Source organism: Chelmon rostratus, chromosome 17 (assembly GCF_017976325.1).
Source record: "Chelmon rostratus isolate fCheRos1 chromosome 17, fCheRos1.pri, whole genome shotgun sequence".
NCBI lineage: Eukaryota > Metazoa > Chordata > Actinopteri > Chaetodontiformes > Chaetodontidae > Chelmon > Chelmon rostratus.
In genome coordinates, this window is record NC_055674.1 from 24,948,774 (window position 1) to 24,968,673 (window position 19,900).

General features: G+C 41.1%; 1 protein-coding gene across 2 annotated transcripts; it reads left to right on the top strand.

The window, feature by feature from the left end:
- Nucleotides 1-124: 124 nt before the first annotated feature.
- lin7b (lin-7 homolog B (C. elegans)) lies at nt 125-19,885 on the top strand. 2 transcript variants are annotated; one of them, XM_041957467.1, is made up of 6 exons: nt 125-382; nt 10,506-10,624; nt 12,251-12,322; nt 16,799-17,008; nt 17,992-18,167; nt 19,262-19,885. In XM_041957467.1, the coding sequence occupies exons 1-5, from the start codon at nt 307-309 to the stop codon at nt 18,157-18,159; spliced, it is 645 nt and encodes a 214-aa protein (XP_041813401.1). In that variant the 5' UTR covers nt 125-306; the 3' UTR covers nt 18,160-18,167; nt 19,262-19,885. The 2 variants fall into 2 exon arrangements, with proteins under 2 accessions (XP_041813401.1, XP_041813400.1); XM_041957466.1 differs by having other exon boundaries at nt 17,992-18,155.
- The last annotated feature ends 15 nt before the right edge of the window (nt 19,886-19,900 follow it).

The window sequence follows — 19,900 nt, forward strand, 5'->3', positions numbered from 1 at the left end:
TTTAAAACATATAAGGAAATTTTGTATTAAAATGCAATATTTGTTGTGCCTTTAATTCTCTATCTGCGCAGAAGTACTTAAAACATACGTAGTGGATGCTCACGTATTGAAGCCGGAACGGTAGTGAAGCTGCAGCGTCTAGTTGTACTGCCTGTACCTTCGTGTAGCACCTCACGGAGACATCTACTCTTCTGTCTGCGGACCATGTCATCCTAAAAGATGAACCACGCTTCACTTTAAACCTGATTTTCTACTAATCAACGCAGTGTTAACTAGAGAACCAGTGTGGACGCGGACGAGCTCAGAATGATGTCGTCTTATTACCACCCTGCCAAGGAAGCAGACATGGCGGCTATGACAGAGCCGCTCTGCCTGGAAAGAGGTAACGTATTACCAGCCGGACATCTTCGCCATAATTTGGCTACAGTAAATGTAGGTAACCGTACATCACTGTATTGAAGAGTGGTATTTATGCACGGTTAATATAGCCATTATTATGATGAGTGATCACAATAACGTTTTTTTTTTCATTCTAATGTAAACATTTGTTATTTCTATTATTAAGCATCACCAGTACATTTCACAGTTAATAAAAATGTTTGATAGAATTAAGGCCTGTCACTCAACCAATAGCTCGTCTCGTTTCTTTCTCATACAAACGTCGCTGTAGAATCCATTCAGACTGTTCCACTTTATTGTCTGGCCAATATGCTTTGTATGATCCTGCTTAGCTCTACATTGAGTTACGGCCGAATTATGACCATACTTGCCGCTGGGTCTTAAATGTCGAATTGTCTTAAGTGTGCAACACCTTGCAGTTCAAGGAAATCTGATTAGTGCCCGTGACGCGGACGCAGCAAGAGTGCAGTAAACGTACGGTCAAGCCGGTAAGACATTAGTCTGTGATCATTTGACCCAAGGAGGGGCGATCCGTGTAAACACTCTGTGTACCTTTGTCACAATCGATTTCCTGTTCAGACACGAAAATCAAAAAATTAAGAACTGGTCTTTCATTTTAATGATCAATATCCATAATATAGTTTTACTATAGAAATTGTACAATTTTTCATTTGATTTTGTCCCCATAATAAAATTTAGTGTTTCGTTTTATGGACTCACATAGTGAGTCAAACACAAAAAGAGGTATTCAGTCGGTTGCAATTTGCAACCTCACCGCTAGATACCACTAAATCCTACACACTGTTCCTTAAAATAATTTTTGTTATCAAAAGGTGAACCACAAGTATTTATTGACATTACGTCAATAGTTAGGCACAATTGGCTCACCTGCCAACACTGACAAGTGCCTGCTCATGGGGGAATTTTTGGGTCTCTGTAGCTAAAGAGTTTGGTCTGTACCTGTCCCATATGGAAAGTGTCCTGAGACAACTTAGGTTGTGATTTGGTGCTATATAAATAATATTGAATTGAATGGAGATTTGAACATTAGGGAAGTTTTCCAGTGCCTCACCCTGTTACCCTGGACCCACTACCCACATACAACTTACATGTAGACAAAGATACACACAGTGATTCCTAAAATCACCACTAAGTAACCACTTGGTGTTTGTGAATATCAGAGCAACAAGGACTGGGTTAAGTAGTTCCTACATTCCAGAGACTACAATTAGGTGATCAAAATCAGATACCCGATTCAAAGTGGAATGCTATAAACATCCCTACATTATATAAATTAAAACACAAATCAACATATAAATTCAGCAGTTTTTTATGTAGTACTTGAAGGATATGTACACATCATTTCCACATTCTTCACTTGTGATTTTGAGTGGTAGGAGAGAGTGATTATGACAATGGATGAATAGGAGCATGACTGAACAAATCGATGTGTTTATTGGCTCCAAATAGAAATGAAAATTAGATATTTGCCTACATGTGTTTTGGAAGGAATAGCTCACCCTATTATATATGTTAATTATTAAATGTAATGTCATTCATTCTCAGAGGTAGAGAAGGGGAAGGATTTGGCATCTACCAATGCAGCATGCAGCAGAGGGGTCTTTCATGTAACAACAATACCAGCTGAGCTTACGTTGCAGTTACGAGTGTGGAGATAATGTCAGGTCTGGCTATGTGAGACTACGCAAAAAGCAATGTGAAAAAAGTTTCCCACATCCAACCTACTACTCTGGTAACTTAATTGGCTTCAAGCGAGGCTTAACGTTCACGCAGTTTCTTTTAACTGTCCCTCAATATTACATACTTTAACATTGCTCCAGCATGTAGATTTACAATAGATGCTACTACTACTTTTGAAGTTGGATTAGGAGGTGGCAGGCACCGACCTGGATAAACTGGGGATGAAGCTGACCCAAAGTGAGCTGACCCTGAAGTCTGACAAGCAGGCCTAGTACCTGGTTCTGCTCGTCAAGGAGCCCTCCGACTGGACCACTATTGCTACTGAGCCCTTTACCCAGCTGGGGAAGAGGAGAAGGAGCAGGTGTGGCTGGAAGGGTGTTGGTGTTTCGGTGGGTGAGAGCATGTGGAGAGTTTGGCCAGGTTGCGCTATGGCCGCCATTTTAACTTTGGATTTCAACGTCAGCTTTTCAGAGACAGTTTTCAACACACAAGTTAGATGCTATATCGATTCAGGTGATTGGGCATGACTGGAATTTGGAACGCCTTGCTCTCCCTGACTAAGGTGAGATCAAACATTGTCTTTCATTTAACAAATGGTAAATCACTAATTTCTGGTCGAAGCAGGACTTTGGAGCCAGAATTGTTGACATGGAAAAGTGCACCCAACCCTGTATTTCATCTGAAAACATATTAGTTTATCTTGACACCATTTTATTTTGCAAAGCAATCACCAAAGCATATGATGCCTTCTCAGAATTTTAAATGTAGTCCCTTTCTTTCTGTTGCCTCATTTTTATGGCTAGGTATCAAGCAGAATTTTTCTATACCGGTACCAATGCCTTGGCTTTGTTACCAGTTCCTGAACTATACTTTTACTGATGCCAGTTAATTCCAACTTAGCAAAAAGAAAAATTACATAACACACTAGACAATTCCAGTGCCGCAGATTTTGACAGTGGCAAGAGGGGGCTGTTGGTGTTAATAGATAACACTCAAATGAATGGCTCGTTATTAGGCCTCAGCAGAGCCCAGTAACGAGTTAATGGGAGAGACTCCCCTGCTGTGTCTCGAGCCACAAATGCATTATTTTCAACAGGGAAGTGTCTGTAGCCAATCAGATGTATTGGCGTATTTCAATAAAATTATTGATTATCAAACCGTGGTATATGTATCAATATCTACTAGTGTTGTCATGATACCAACATGTATTTCAGTACTTTTTGATACTTTTCAAAAAAAGAAAAAAAAATGTCATTATTGGTTGAGACAGATAATCTAAAAAATATTTTCATTAGATACAGCCTGTCTTAAGTAGGACCACGTCTTTAAATAGTATGTTACTATCTTTATAACATATTAAATGGCTAAATGTGTATGTAAAAGTTTGTCTAGAAAAAAAATGAAGGGGCCACTTCAACTTTATTGCAAATCAGCATGTCTACATGTATGGCAAAAAGTTTAAATATTACTGTAAGAATATTAATATAATAGTCCTAATATAAAATAATATAAATGGGCTATTTAAACCAGAGAATGTGGTAGCTAATTGCAGTGCAGCTTCATTTTTTTCCATTTTTTCTGTACTTTTGTGGAGAGTGAAGGGGCCTGGAGTTGCTGCTTTTGGCTCTGAATGTGGCTTTTTTTCATGGCTATACATATAAGTTATTACCTGACTCCTGTTCATGTTCTTGCATAGAAGCTGTAGGGTTCACTGGTTGTCATGAAGATGTGTCTGGTGTGTGTGTGTGTGAATGTGTGTCTGTCTTAACTGTGTGTGTGTGTGTGTGTGTGTGTGTGTGTGTGTGTGTGTGTGTGTGTGTGTGTGCTTAATCTATCCGTATATACAGTATATATACACTGTCCCAGGTTTTTTGAGCCCAGCCCAACCTGCAATACTGAAGCTGAGTTCAGTTGCTTATTGGACAGAGGTTGTTTTCAAACAATGCTCTTGTTTTGATGTGCTTGTTTAGGGGGCACATTTGTCTTAATGGGCTTTAATCATACTCAGGCTGGTTGTCATGGAGATGTGTGTGTGTGTCTTATGACACTGAATGTGTGTGTGTAACCGACAGCTACACCTGTTGACAGTTAATTCTCCCCTTGAGGAACAGTTACTTTTTCGCTGTCGGTTTCTCTCGAACAACAGAAAACGGTAGCTGCTATCAAAAAAATGATTAGACTGTGAGAAGCGTAGAAGTCTGGGCCAGGTGTACGTGTTTGGTGTTGAGATGTGTTTTAGAAAAATTAGTAAATGGTCGAATTTGATGGGGGCTAACCCTTTAAAATTGAAATCAGAGGCGAGAAGAGACGCTTGTCTACAAAAAGATCCAAAAATTATGTGTCTCCTATTCATCGTTTGGAGTTTATGGCAATTAAAAAAAAAAATTTCAGACGATTTTTCACTGCCTCTCGCACTCTACCTGATGACATCACCCACTCTAGGGGCAGAAATTCTGAGCATTTTTTGAGAAAATTTATGGTCTTCATATGGTCAGGGATCGAAAACCATAAGAGATATCAACAAGTGAGCCGAGGTTCATTCTGAGCCGACAAAATTATCTACGTTTCAAAGTTTGAATGAAGTCTCTAGGAGAAAGTATGGCGAGGCAGCGGAAACTTGAAAATGGAATTTCAGGAAATTTCCTATTCATTCCTTATGGGAAATTTCTTTGCATTTTTTTTGCGAATTATTAATGAATCCTGTCATAAGTACATAGCACACCATTCCCGATCGAGCTGCATGTTTTGATATTTAGTTTGCGAGGGTTTTCTCAAAGCTGCAGGAGTAGTTACGTGCCGAAATTCTGGCGGAATATAAAAAATAAGAAGAAAAAACGCGAGAGATTACAATAGTGGCTCGTGCATTTCCTCGTGGCACTAATTATGATACAATTACTAATTCCAAGGAAGAAGCTTTTCAAAGATCTGGTAGCTCCTGAAGAAACAATTTTAATTCTGCACACTTTACTCAACCTAGATTACTGGACTAAAATGAAGAAATTGGTTTAATATCTGTACAGTATTGCACTATGTTAAAAATATAATTGTCATTGAGAACATTAATAACAAACAGTCAAGGGCAGCAATATGCCATTGTACTGTCTAGTAAGCCTAATCAAACATTGTAAATGACTGTCATTGTAAATGACAATGACAGTCAAGGGCAGCAATATGCCATTGTACTGTCTAGTAAGCCTAATCAAACATTGTAAATGACAATGACAATTGACAATTTTATTAGTAAATAGCGGCAGAGTGAGACCTCTTACTTTTTCTGTTTAGAGCAGCAAACCCAGGTCTGACAACCATCCACCGTGCACACTTCAAGTGTATTTCTCTCCTTTAACCTGTCGGCCTGTAAGCAACACCACCTTTGCTTTAAGAAATGTTCTCTGCCTTGGCTGTAGGTTACCCATACTTGCGGTGGTGAGGAGAGGACGTGCCAGGGCTTCCATCCCAGTGGACAATATGGTGAACAGACTCACTGACGAGCAGATACAGGTTAGCTGCACTGGCTAGCTAACAAGTAGCACAAAGTTCACTTACCTGTGGAGATAAGCAGCTGGTCATTAAAAAAAACAGTGAGCCCCATCTCTGGGCAAAACAGTGTTTTTCCTGGATGCATGCATATATAATTAGATCTTGGTACAGTCATGCAGCATGCTTAATGGCTCACTGAGGCTGATGAGATCTACTCCTTAGGTATCAATATTTGGCAGAGAATAACAAGACATTTTGGATACTCTGTCGGATCGAAGCTATTTGGTCTGTGCCATGAAAGTATCAAAGTTTGGTACCCAGCGCAACTCATTTTGTTGCTTTTATTGTGATCATTTAATCGATTTGAAGGGACAAAACATGTGCAGCTAATTCATTGTAATTATTAAGGGTAAATGGGAGCAACAACTCTTGTCTTCACATGTACTATGTACTATATATTATTAAATAACAGTGGAAGAACATTCTCCATGGAATTTCAAGCCAACAACAGGGTGCCATAAACTTTTAAGGCAGTAGTTCTGTTGTATCTGCTGTTGTCGTCTTAAGTGCCATGTAGTACTGATTACTCATTTGTCAGCAACTATTGACAAATCTGTTGATGTGATATATTATCAGAGGATGTGCGATCATTTTGCAGCCAAGTCAAATTAAAGTTGGAAAAGTTAAGCGATTGAGAAGTTAAATGGCGGCAGACAGGCTGTTATATTTGATCAAAAGGTCAGGAGATTTTCCTGCATATTGTAAACAGACCACTGTTGTCTTGCACTCTGTGCAGGCCATTCTGTACTTATTTCTTGACTAGACACAGCCTGTGTATCATTGAACTGTCAATTTTGTAGCTGTTATTAATAATGTAGAAGGGTTAGAGTAATATTAACCATAGATAGAGAGTTCCTTATCAAGAAAACTGACATTTGCAAATGAAAAAACAGATTTTACTAATTACTTTCTCTATAAATTCTATTTTGTGTCAAAAAATAGATTGTAATCGGGTTTGTTTTTGTTTGTTTGTTTGTTTGTTTTTCAAATTGAATTACAACCGTTTTAAAAAAGCTGTTGGTGAATAAAGATGCTAGCTATATTGTGTGTCACAATCCCTGTATTAATTCAGGCAGCACAGTCATTTTCACAGCAAAAAACACAGCAGTGTCTCTTTCCATTACTAACTGCTATACAGGATTTAACTGTAGGTTGGAGCAGTTCACCTGCAGTTATGACAAGAAACCCTGTAACATTACCCTACCTGTATTAAGATAGAATGGCACTATAAATTAACAGAGATCTAAAAAAAAAAACCTCTAAATCTCTGCATAGAGAACACCTCAACAACAATAAGCTATTCTAATTAACTCAACAGCTTTATTTATACATGACATTACAGTCACCTAACACATACTACAACCACCTATTGCTCAAATGTTATTCCTTATCCACACAACAACTGTTGCAAAACAAATTCTGACATTACGACTGTCATAATACAAATCTGTTCACCTCTGTCTTCTTTTTCCCCAGGGAGTCCTGACGTAAAGGTATAGATGTAAATCCAAGTTCAGTTAGCCTCTCAACCCATGAGTAGGCGTGGTCCCGCTACTCTCAGTGTCTTGTGTATCAGTTTGTGTGGAAGGTATGATGAATGGGGTGCGCCCCTGTAACTGGTTTCTGCTTCTTCTGTGCTGTCCCCCTCTGCTGCTCTGACGGCTGAGGAGGGGCTTTCTCCTTTGGTCTGAGATCAATCCTATTGTAGTAGTACATGTTCCCTTCCACATTGACAAGGTAAGAATTGGGACCTGTCTGCTACAGGCACACACCTTTCCTCCTCCGGCCCCCCTTGGTACCTGGCCCCTGTGCTGTCGTATGTCTGTGTCTGTATGGTAGCCTCTGCCAGCAGTGTATGAATGTGTGGGTATGGGTTCGCTTTGATTGCAAAACACTTTGAGTTGTCGCTAAGGCTAGAAAAATGCTATATAAACGCAGTCCATTTACCACGGTTGACGAGGTTTATGCTTAATCTCTGCCAGGGACATGTGGGAAGAGACATCAGTCTCCTTCTGTTATTCATAATATGCATAAACAAATAGCCTTGCTACACAAATTCTTTGACTTCCTCTTGCATGTTGGCTAAAATGGTGTGTCATGGCCATGCCTGTACCAAGGCTCTCTTCCTATATGGCTGTAGTGAATCCGTATCAGCATTTACAGTTGCAAACTTTTGGAAATGACAACACACTGACCTCTGAAAAACATGCTGTCTAGGGCACTTGCAGTATTTTGTCTCCGATGGCCTAGTACTGTCTGGCTATGAGGATCTCGTCTCTCCAGTATGGCCATCCCTTCCCAAGCACACATCATTCTCTTTGTGCTGTCTGACTTGATTCAGTTCTTTGCATTAAAGCAGTGAAGTTTGCATCATGGTCACAGATGCCCTCCCAAACAGCCCACTATTAAGATGTCATCAGCTATGGGCTCAATCCCCTTCAGGCCAGCCAGGAGCTCATGCTCCTTCTTCTGATACAGCTTCAGCACAACTGATACACTGACAGGGAGTTTTAGCAAGCACCAAAATATCATTAGGCTGCTCTCATTATCCATGTGAGACTTTAGGAACACGTTCTATGTCTACATCAAAACGAAGATCCGTGCCATTGGCAGCTTATATAGCACATCATCCAAGGTGGGCATGAGGTAGTGGGACTGTGTGAGAGGTCTGGGGTCAATGCAGAGCCTCAATTCATCTGGCTTTTTTACTGTGACCAGATTATTGATCCAGTCTGTGGGTTGTGTGATTGTGGATAGGTGTCGTCCATCCTTCTTATTCTGACCCAACTGCACTTTCATGGTTGCCATAAGAGCAGTTGGGATGTTTCTGGGGCTTCTCTGCCCAGTGGCCACAGTGCTGTCCAGCTTGAAGTGAACATTGCATGAGAGACCATCACTGGGACCACTGACGACATCATGGTAGGTGCTGATGAGGCCTACCTTGGTTAGCATGCTGACAATACCGTACTGTATTCTATTCAGTTCCTTGAGACTTGTGAAGCGTATCAGATCAAGTCTCTGATATGTGAAGTTGCTTTTTCTCTCATTTTTGGGACAAAGGCATAAATATTTTTGATGCGTAGTCTTGAACACTCTTCTTGTTTAAGGCATACCACTTGAAGATGACGTTCTTAGTGGGCTTGACGTATTATTTGAGTACCTCCAGTATGGCTGTTATGTCTTCCTGATGAGCTTGAGTGAGTCCTCAATTGTGCTCTGTCCTGGACTGCCCTCTGGACACCACTGAGGATGTAGGTGCGAGGAGGATGTTAGCCAAGCTGACATCGATCATGGACAACCCCCTCTGCATGACATCCCTTTTTGCCATAATAACGACAACAAAAACTACAGCAAAAAATGTCCTAAGGCAACTTTTGTTGTGATTTGATGGTGTATATATAAACTTGAATTGAAAATGTCTGATGCCCAAGCGAATGCCATCTTGCAGTATAACTAATATGAACAAGCTAACCTTGTCAGAGCCTCCTAATAAATATACAGTTATCTTAAAAAGCTGAAAGTAACCATTAGCTGCTGCTAGGAGCTGTCCTCTCAAATGATGCGTGCCTCATCTTCATTGCTATGTCTTCCTGTTGAGCTTTCTTACCATCTGTCCATGGTAAGAAGGAGAACAGATGACCTGTGGACATTTTTGCTAACAACATTCGGGCATTGATTTTTATATTATATGAAAGAAGTCAGTAACACATTCTCAGCCTGGATGATTTAACACATTGTTCAAGGTATCCTTGCTTCAGGGGAAATATAAGTTCAGTGTTTTGAAGCTGAGAAGACACAACTAACTTAACTAAAATTGAGTCAAATTAGACTTGAGTTCCAATGACTAAATTTGGACCAAAACAAAACAAAATACTAAAATGTGACTTTAAATCAATTCCAATTTTCAGTAAGCAACTAAGACTGAAACTAAATTCAAAATTCTCATCAAGATAAATACTGCTACATGTTAACAGTGAACAAGACTTGTCCCATCAGTACAAATAAACGGTATTTAATTTAGTTACCAGCTTTGCTAGCCTGTAATATAGTGTCATGCTATGTTGACCCTAGTTTGTGTGCTGTTACAGGAGTACTTTGTGAACTGTCACAGAGAATGCATCCAATTTACTTCAGTTCAGTTTTGTTTTAAGTGTCTCACGACACTTAAAGAGCATTTTTTAATGTACAGATACCAAACACTTCCCCTATAAGCAAGCCATTGGTGACAGCGGTGAGGAAAAACTGTTTTGCCAACACAAATCAGCCATTGTTGGATCAAGGTGCTCATCAAACTCTGTTTCCCCGACATGCCATTTTGATGGGGGTGGGGCTCAGGGGAAACAGATCTCCACTGGAAAACAGAGTTCAATACAACTCCCCTGCAATTCGCTTGTCCTTATCTTCCAAGTTATCCCACCTTTCAAAACAATGCTCCATGCCAGCTGCTGTTTTATGGAGGACTTTGCACCTACTAACGAGAGCTAACTGAAAATTTAAGTTGTTACTTTTGTCTACGTTGGAGCCATTTCAGCTGGGGCAACCCTTAAAATGTCAGTAACACATACACTCTGTCATATATTAAAAATACATTAAAACTAGGCTAGATTTGAGCATACGCCATTGCTGGTGCAACCCACTTGCAGGAGTGAACTGCATTGACATTGTGATACAAGGCTTGCGTTTTGCCCATATTGTCATATAATTATTATTTGCAATTAATCAAATTCCTGACAGTATTGCTAACATATTTGCCACACAGCGAACCTGGGGCCTGAGGAACCCCCTGAGGATGTGGGCCCTTAAGGGACAGTTGCCTGATTTGCCTTGTTGGTAACCCAGCCTTGTTTGTGTTTTGTGTGTGATAGATGTGTGCAGGGTGATTGAGCTGCTGGACCGGCTACAGCGGAGTGGTGAGCTGCCTCCTCCCAAACTGCAGGCCCTGCAGAGAGTCCTACAGAGCAAATTCTGTGCTGCTATCAGAGAGGTAAGGTATTTGCTTCCACATTCTAGTGTTATTTCCTTCATAATATATTGAGGGTATGCACATGGTATCACCGTGGATACCACACAACACTCAGCATCTGTCCTTTGTGCATTCACAAGTAAAAAAAAAACATGGAAAACTTGTGCAGATCTTTAAGCTGTATCTCATAGTTTTTATCAGCAAATGGAAATTGCTTTTATCACATGACCTCGATATGGATAGGTCATAATATGCCATTGCAACATGGCGGACTGTGGTAGAGGACCCACTCCCTCTGTAGAAAGAGAGGGGTCATATTAAGGTAACAAAAACACAAGTCTTATTTTCAGGTGATTATACACGAATGAAAACATAACTATGACTATAACATTACATTTCTGCTAATAGATCCCCCTAAATCATGGGTGTGGAACCTCCGTAAGACCATTTGATCCTACACACATGAAAATTCATAAACACAAAAAACAGTTTCTTTTTTCAGTGATTAAGAAAATAACATAAAATAGTAGACTAATACCTTCTTCCCAGTGGTCTCTGAATGCAACACACACTTGGATAAAGTTAACACTTTCTGTCACTGGATGCCCAGCAATTCAGAAGGAGAATTTGTTAAGAAGTGCATTGTTGTGGAGCTGCTAGCAATGGACAAAGTAAAATGATTCCAAAGTGTCTGCTTTTCTGGGATAACTCATGAGATGAAGAAAAAACCTGCCTTGGAAACTCAGTGGCCATTACCAAGCACTTCTAAGGGCTAAACCTTAAGCTCCAGCCAGCTTCTCAGCTCTCTATCTTCAATTGTGAAATCAACTGAATCAAAATTAAAGCAGTGGCAAATGCAACTGGAAAGGGGTAACACTGTGCATTTTCCTACTCTGCAAGAACAAATGCCTGCTGTGACATCTGAAAATGCTGCTGAGTGCACAGAACTCCTTCAGGCATTTGGTGAGGGGTTTCAGTAAATGAAAAGTAAGCAAAAAGGAAAAAAGAACAGAAAGCATATGTGTAAATATATGTGCTGTTTGATGGAACCAGCTGAGGTGCTTGACAACATACAATGTGAAATAATTGAGCTGCAAAGCAACAACCTACCAGCAGTTCTTTTCAAGACTGACTCTCGCAAAGACATGGTTCTGCTCAAGACTGACTGACCCAAACACTGGTGTAAAACAACCTGCGAGTACAATCATCATGACTACCATCTGACATCAGATGCCTTGCCAAAAAGAAGCCGTTCCAGCCAGTCAGTAGAGATTAGTGTGATATATGTGTTTGATAATTTAGCATCCTCGAAGGATGCTATAAAAATTGAAATAAGACAGGATAGAAAAAATCTGCCCGACCCCTGCCCTTAATCCAACACAATGGACCTTGTAACCTATTTGAAGCACTGTTAACACCATGTTTGTTTTGAAAACCCATATGAATGTAGTGATTGTGAGACCTCTTGTGCACAAACATATGACTTATCATCACAGATGTGCCAAGAATCATGACCTAGGTTAAAGGCTGAAATGTTCAACTTTTTTTTTTTGGACGTGTGTAATGTTGTCCATCATCTCTGTATCCAGTGAATATCATTTTACTCAGTCATATGTTGCTCTTAGTCATTTGTGCTCTCTCCCTCAGGTATATGAGCAGCTATATGACACTCTAGACATTGTTGGAGGACCGGAGGTGCGAGCACAGGCAACAGCCAAGGTATTCAGTGCAAACTGATTAGTATTGTGCAAGAGGAATTATTTTAGAGACATTGGGTTCTGTTTTAATTGAACAAGCACATAAACCAGTGCAAGTCCCCAAATAAACCTGCAATTTTTCTTGAGCAGCTGGGCTGGGTGCAGTCAAATATAGAATGTGGTGATTAATACAAAAATACCAAAGCCAGTCACACCACTGGTCTCATTGCTCTGAAACAGCTGAGCCAATCATAGTGAAGCATGACTTAACTCACCTTGCAGGGAATTAAGTTGTCTGGATAGTGCAGAGCAGCACAACATGAATCATATCATACAATTATATGATACACACAATTAGCACGTCTGGGTCCTAATAAATTTCCATCCATCCATCCATCCATCTTCTTCCGCTTATCCAGAACTGGGTCGCGGGAGCGGCAGTCTAAGCAGGGATGCCCAGACTTCCCTCTCCCCAGCCACTTCCTGCAGCTCTTCTGGGGGGACCCTGGGGCATTCCCAGGCCAGCCGAGCGACATAGTCCCTCCAGCGTGTCCTGGGTCTTCCCCGGGGCCTCTTCCGGATGGGGCATGCCCAGAATACCCTCCCAGGAAGGCGTCCAGGAGGCGTCCGATATAGATGCCCAAGCCACCTTAGCTGGCTCCTCTCGACGTGGAGGAGCAGCGGCTCTACTCTGAGCTCCTCCCGAGTGACAGAGCTCCTCACCCTATGGGAGCGCCCCGCCACCCAATTCAGCCGCCTGTATCCAAGATCTTGTTCTTTCGGTCATGACCCAAAGTTCATGACCATAGGTGAGGGTAGGAACCGCCCCAACACATACTGAAGGTTCTGGTTATAAGGAGACAACAGGACAACATCATCCACAAAAAGCAGAGATGAGATCCTGAGGTCCCCAAACCAGACTCCCTCCAGCCCTTGGCTGGCCTAGAAATTCTGTCCATAAAAATAATGAAAAGAACCAGTGACAAAGGGCAGCCCTGCTGGAGTCCAACTTGCACTGGGAACAGGTCTGACTTACTGCAATGCTAACCAAGCTCCTGCTTCAGTCATACAGAGACCTAACATCCCGTAGTAGAGAGCCATAGTCCTGAAGCACCTCCCACAAAATGCCACGAGGGACACGGTCGAATACCTTCTCCAAGTCCACAAAACACATGTGGATTGGTTGGGCAAACTCACACGAACCCTCGAGCACCCTGCGGAGGGTGTAGATCTGGTCCAGTGTCCACGACCAGGACGAAAATTGCATTAGATTAGATGAGATAGACTTTACTCTTCTCACACAGGAGAAATTTACTTTTACAGAAGCTCTTCAGAACATACAAGGGGGGTGCAAACAGCAAATGGAGGTGCAAATAAGAACAATAAATTACAACAGTGCAAACCACAAAAACAATTTACTTTTTTTTAATTAAAAAAAGGTATTCTATGTACAGTAAATTTAAGGAAAAAGAAAGTGTCATTGACGTTGACATGGATCACATTGTTCCTCCTGAATTCAAGGTTCGACTATCGGCCGAATTCTCCTCTCCAGTACCCTGGAATAGACTTTACCAGGGAGGCTGAGGAGTATGATCCCCCAATAGTTGGAGCAGACCCTCCGCTCCCCTTCGTAATATAAATAGAGGAACCACCACCACGGTCTGCCAGTCCAGGGGCACTGTCCCCAACTGCCACGTGATGTTGTAGAGATGTGTCAGCCAAGACAGCCCGACAACATCCAGAGACTTGAGGTACTCAGGCCGGATCTCATCCATCCCCGGTGCCTTGCCACAAAGGAGCTCTGATGAATTTCGTGTTGTTCATAACATGCGCTGTCCGAGACAAGTCTCATGGGGTTTTTGTCTGGTTTAAACTGGCATCTGTGGACTCATTTAAAGGGTGGCTCTGTTTTGACCTTGGCTTACCTTGATTTGGTACAACAGGGGTTAGAGTTTGTGGTGCTTACTTGGGGGCCTGACTAATAGGGAAGGAATTTGGCGATCTTCCCCTTTCCAGTAGGTTGAACAAAGATGTAATTCCACACTGTCCCCCTCTTAGATTTCATCATTAGAAGCTTTTTGGTTGTAGTAGGCCTTACAACTGTCCACACTGTTGTCCCAATGTTTCTAGGCAAAGGCAAAGATGGGGTGAGGTGTTTGCTAAGGTCAGTCATATACTAGTGTGTCATATATGCTGTTGGGACGCCAGCTCCATCTGGCTGTTAGAGCAGGTGTAGTAGGAGGATCATCGGTCACTTGCTAAATTTGACATGCTTGTAAGTTTGTGTTGCCCGCAAAGATTTAAAGGTTCTACATATTTGAACATCAACATAGCAACAAACAACTTTTTGCTGTGTAAAGATGTAGTAGAGTGATGGCTTCTCTGGTGGCAGAGAATCAGCGTGTGTTAAGCAACACATCCAAGCTCCTTCGAAAGTGGAATTAAACCATAACACGTACGTGGGGTGCCAATATGTAGGGAAATTAGCATTTATTTGTTTTGTAGTCATTTGGGGAAGCATCTGTTAACACAGAATAAATGAAATGACAGCTAGTCATACTCTAATGGTCAAAGTTGAACAAACAGGCACGTTTGATCTGTGGATGAGCCAATGGTGAAAGGGAGGCTATGATTACCTGTGGATGTACTGATGATTAATACTACAATTTTTACAATGAAATTCAAGGGCTAAATATTTTGACAGTCATGAGCAGGAAGTAAGTAACTGTTCTAAGCTTTCCCTGGATAACTTTGGAAAGAGTTGGATGCCGTCTCTCCCATTCAGACCAGGTCTTACCCAGAAAGTCTGTCGATTATCTATGAAACCCACATCGTTTGCTAGACACCACCTCAACAGCCAGCGATTAAATGATGACATGCGGCTAAATATATCATCACTGGTGACATTTGGCAGGGCCCAGAGAAAACTATGGAGTCCGACATTGTCTTTGCATTTGTACACACCAAATTCACATTAATTTTAAGTGACCTCTGATTGGCTTAATTGGGTGTCATTATAGCGGACGTGAATAACAATCTTACTGTATTTACACTAATCCTTAGCCAGCAATTTTAAATTTGATTCACCATCACCGTTCTTGCCCCAGGAATACATTTCACTATGGTCACTGGTGTCGCTAACTTCATGCTAACCCTAACCCTCAAAATAGAGCCAGATAGCCAGAGTTAGTTCCTCAGCAGGTGTGTCGCTGAGTAGGAAAAACCTGTTAGAAACATGAAGTGGTTTGTGATGAACCGCGGCCTTTAGCTGTGGACTATGCTTCCTTCGAACAGTCACCCAACCTTCCTGGTTTCCCGCTCAGGAGCTGCTGAGGGACGGCTAGCAGGAGCTACACTTGGTCGGTCTGCACTGGCTTCAGGGGCCTGGCTAACTACACCTACTGATTTGAGTTTTGGAGCTGCGCTTCCAATTCACTAAGCCTCACTTCCAGCGCAGCAAACAAACTACATTTATTACATGTACCAGTATCACTAAAGGAGGCAGAGGAATAGCTAAAACATCTCACACACTGAGCAAGAAACAGCAGGGGAGTGAGAAGGAGCAAGAGAAGTCATCACCTGCTGCAAGGCTAAGCTAATGTGGCTAGCAGAACAGGCAAGTGTATAAACAAGTGAGATTAGCTATTGTTAGTTTTCATAACAGTAATTCGCTGCTGTATTCAAAGAGCAACTTTGACTCTGATGAACGAGAGCAGCAGAAGTACACTGCTACTAATGCAGCAACCAGAAACAGGAAATGGGATGATACGCGTAACTCAGCACATCAGCACATCCACCATAACGTCAGTCGTATACTAGCTGTGTCTGCTACAGAACTGTTCCTGCAGTTAAATCTACTAGTTACAAAGTGTTTCATTAAAATGGTTAATTACGTTGTAAAGGATTGGGTCAAGAAGCATGAAGTCTGTCTTGAAACAACACTCACATGCACATATGTAAAATAACTTTAAAACTCATACTGCTGAAGCCCCATTTCAACATTCAGACTAACTCTGGAGTATATTTTTGCACAGAATGGGGACTGATTTTGTCCTCCATCACTTACATTGGAAGCATGAGAGGGAGGAAGTCCTGCTAAAAAGGAGTAATAATTATTGAAAAAAAAAAACTGTGAATGTACATTGGACACCTAAATATTGTTTTAAGACGGACTCAGTTTCCATCAAAATACCAACAACTTGCTTTGTACAGCCTCATTTGAATTAACCTCCCACCTGTTTATTGCACTCCCCCCAGCTGTGCATTGTGCAAGGAAAATAGCAAACTGTCAGCATGCTGCTTTTGTTGCTTGGACATGAAAGTGGAACCCATTATGTTCAAACTATTTTACAGTCCACCGTCTACCTTCATTTGACACAGCTTTGTATAATAAACCCAGTCATCTAACTGGAAATTAAAGGTGCCTAGACTCCATTTATAACCACTTTTGAAATAGTATAGACTTTTTTTCTGATCATATGGTTGCCCTCCTAACCAGGCCACAGTTGCAGCCTTTGCAGCCAGCGAGGGCCACGCCCACCCAAGGGTGGTGGAGCTGCCCAAGACAGAAGAAGGTCTGGGCTTTAACATCATGGGGGGCAAAGAGCAGAACTCCCCCATCTACATCTCCAGAGTGATTCCTGGGGGGGTGGCTGACCGCCAAGGGGGGCTGAAGAGAGGAGACCAGCTGCTGTCTGTCAATGGAGTAGTAAGAAGCTCAGGCCAACTGAGAACTAATAAAAACCCACTGAGAGGAGCAACATAACTCATACAAGTTTATTTTAATGCTATTTTTTAAAAACATTCAGACATATATTCATATAGATTAATATCCACATTCTATCAGCCAAATACTTGAGCCAGTCTAGATGATTAACGTTAACAATTAGAGAAAAAATATACAGAGGCCTTCACTTGAGCCAAAATCACTTGTTTTAATATGCAGATGTATTTCTAATGCTGCCTTTCTCAAAGCAATTTCCGAAGTCTTTAAAGAGTAGCTGAACACCAAGCTAATATGCACTGTTTCACCAACCTTCTGACTGCAAGTTTCAAGTCTGTTTGGACCTGTTACCAAAGCCCACAGTAATCTGCACTTTGGTCACTGCAGAAGGCGAGAGCTCATCCCCCAGAGGTTGCCAAAAAGCAGCTTCAGCTGGTGTACGGTGCAGATCTAGCTATAAAATGGACATGGACAGTGTTTATTACTTTATGTGCAGATGATCCACATGTAAAGTCAGATCCATGCAGACCTCCACTGAGATGGGCAGATGGTGGATGAGGAAAATATGAAATTAGCTTTACCCTTTTAATGCATGTACTGCTAGTTCTGTGTCATCAGCACCTGTACTTGGAACAACAAACAATTAGCAAGCAATTTAATAAAATATCCATCAGGATGGATATGAAAAGGACATGAGATAAATAAACAAGAAGACTTGCATGTCCTGTTGAAAAAATATATCTAAATATTTCAACATGTTGTTAAAGATCAGTTCATACAAATTACAAAAAATCCTATTGCCTCTTGCATCTTGTGATTTTAAGATGATTTTTCTGGTTTTGATTGCTGTAACTTGATTGGCACACTACTCACATTTAATTGAGTATTCAAGGATAGGTTGTTAATAATTATTGTTAATCGTCTTATCATCACAAAACAATAAATATTGTGTGTTGGTGCCCATGCAGAGTGTTGAGGGGGAGCACCATGAGAAGGCTGTAGAGCTGCTGAAGGCTGCCCAGGGTTCAGTCAAACTGGTGGTCCGCTACACCCCAAAGGTCCTGGAGGAAATGGAGGCTCGCTTTGAGAAGATGAGGAGCGCCCGGAGACGACAGCAGCACACCAGCTACTCGTGAGGCTGCTCGTTAGTCTACACTCAGTCACTACTATTAATATACAGACTGTCAGTGTGTCCAAAATCAATACTACATATTTAATTGTATACAGTATGTACATCATGCTTATCACCATAGTGTACAGTTTTCAGTAGTTAGTAAATAAGAAAATAATTTCCATTTCATACTAACAGGAAATGAAAGCATAAGTACAATGTTAAACCTCAATCAAAAAGGGACTTTGGAATGTCATTACCAATTAAACTTAAAAAGACAGCTAAATATTTTTTTCAAAAACATTCTGTGGAGTTTGCTTGCCACCCTGGGTCTGTATGGGTTTTCTCGCATAGTCCAGACATCCAGAGTTAATGAATAAGAAACTCAGACACCATCTCCACTTGGTGTATAATGTGGTCTGTTTAGAGATACATTATCTGGATAAAGACATCCAATTATAGACATTTGTATTTACAAATCCTGATTCTACCTGCATTATTATTGGATCTCAGTATGCAAATAACAAGTGTAGCTGGCAGACTTATCTCAGGTGAAGGAAAACTAGGCACTAAGGCATGGAAGATGAGAGTCACATGACAGATGACTGTTATAAGAAAGTAGCACCTCTTCAGAAGTGATTCTGCCATATGAGCTATACTTACTTTACTGTATTTTTTTGATGTACACCTCAAGATTGCAGGAAGAAGTGGGGTTGGGTGATGTTCCCTTCTGAAGAATGTGGCCTAAAAGTACAGATGTTTACAACTTGCTAAGACCTGATCAATTTCTCTACGTATGCTGCAATGTATGTTTACACCTGCATTATAAAATACATTTTTCCTGATCCAGAAGAGATATCCATGATACATATCACATGTGAATATCAGGTGGAAATGGGGCATGAGGTGATGTGTTAACCCTGCAGGAGCCCTCTCATGCTGGGATGGGATAGCGATTTACTAATTTACTGAATGCATGGATATTCTTCTCATGACATCTGCAGGGAAGTCATACACAAGCCAACTTGCTTAAGCTCATGTTTAATTATTGGGGCCATACGTGTTATCAGGTTTTTGTAGTGTAATTTACCAACATGCAGCACAATGCTCTGTATCTTTTCTTACAGATCTCTGGAGTCCAGGGGCTAGCTAATCCAATTCCTCCATCCACCTCATCGTCCAATCCTCCTTACTCTTCTGTTCCAGTGGGAGGCAAGACCATAGACAAAAAGCAAAAAACCAAAGTAGCCTACCAACACCTGTTACCTGAACTTCTTCATGAAGTGGACACTGCAGTTTAGTATTTTCTCCCCTCTCTTTCCCTGTTTCTTAGAGAAATGCAGTTAGCTTCTTGTCAGACCATTCTTGTAATTTCACCAGCCCAGTGTGAAATCATTCTCAGCATCCTATTACATAAAGACAACACATTCTCTTTAGTGTGGCTTAACTACCTACCTATTGTTAATATTCTTATGGCATTTGACTTTTGCATTCTCATGTAGTGCACTGCACCCCTCAGCAGTGTCCATTGTCTCCAGTTAGACCTCAGTAACAGAGGAATCATGGAAACCGAGACCTACAGCCTTTAGCACCACTTCTCCATCAGATGTTCAAGCCAGAGGGCTAACCATTAGCATTATGAAGAACTATACTTAAATCAGTTAGTCACTTAGAGGTTTTTTTTTTGTTTTTGTTTATTTCTGTATCAATTTTATTGCATAATTATTTGTGAAATAAAGTCTGTGAATTGACTGCTGTTTTTTCTC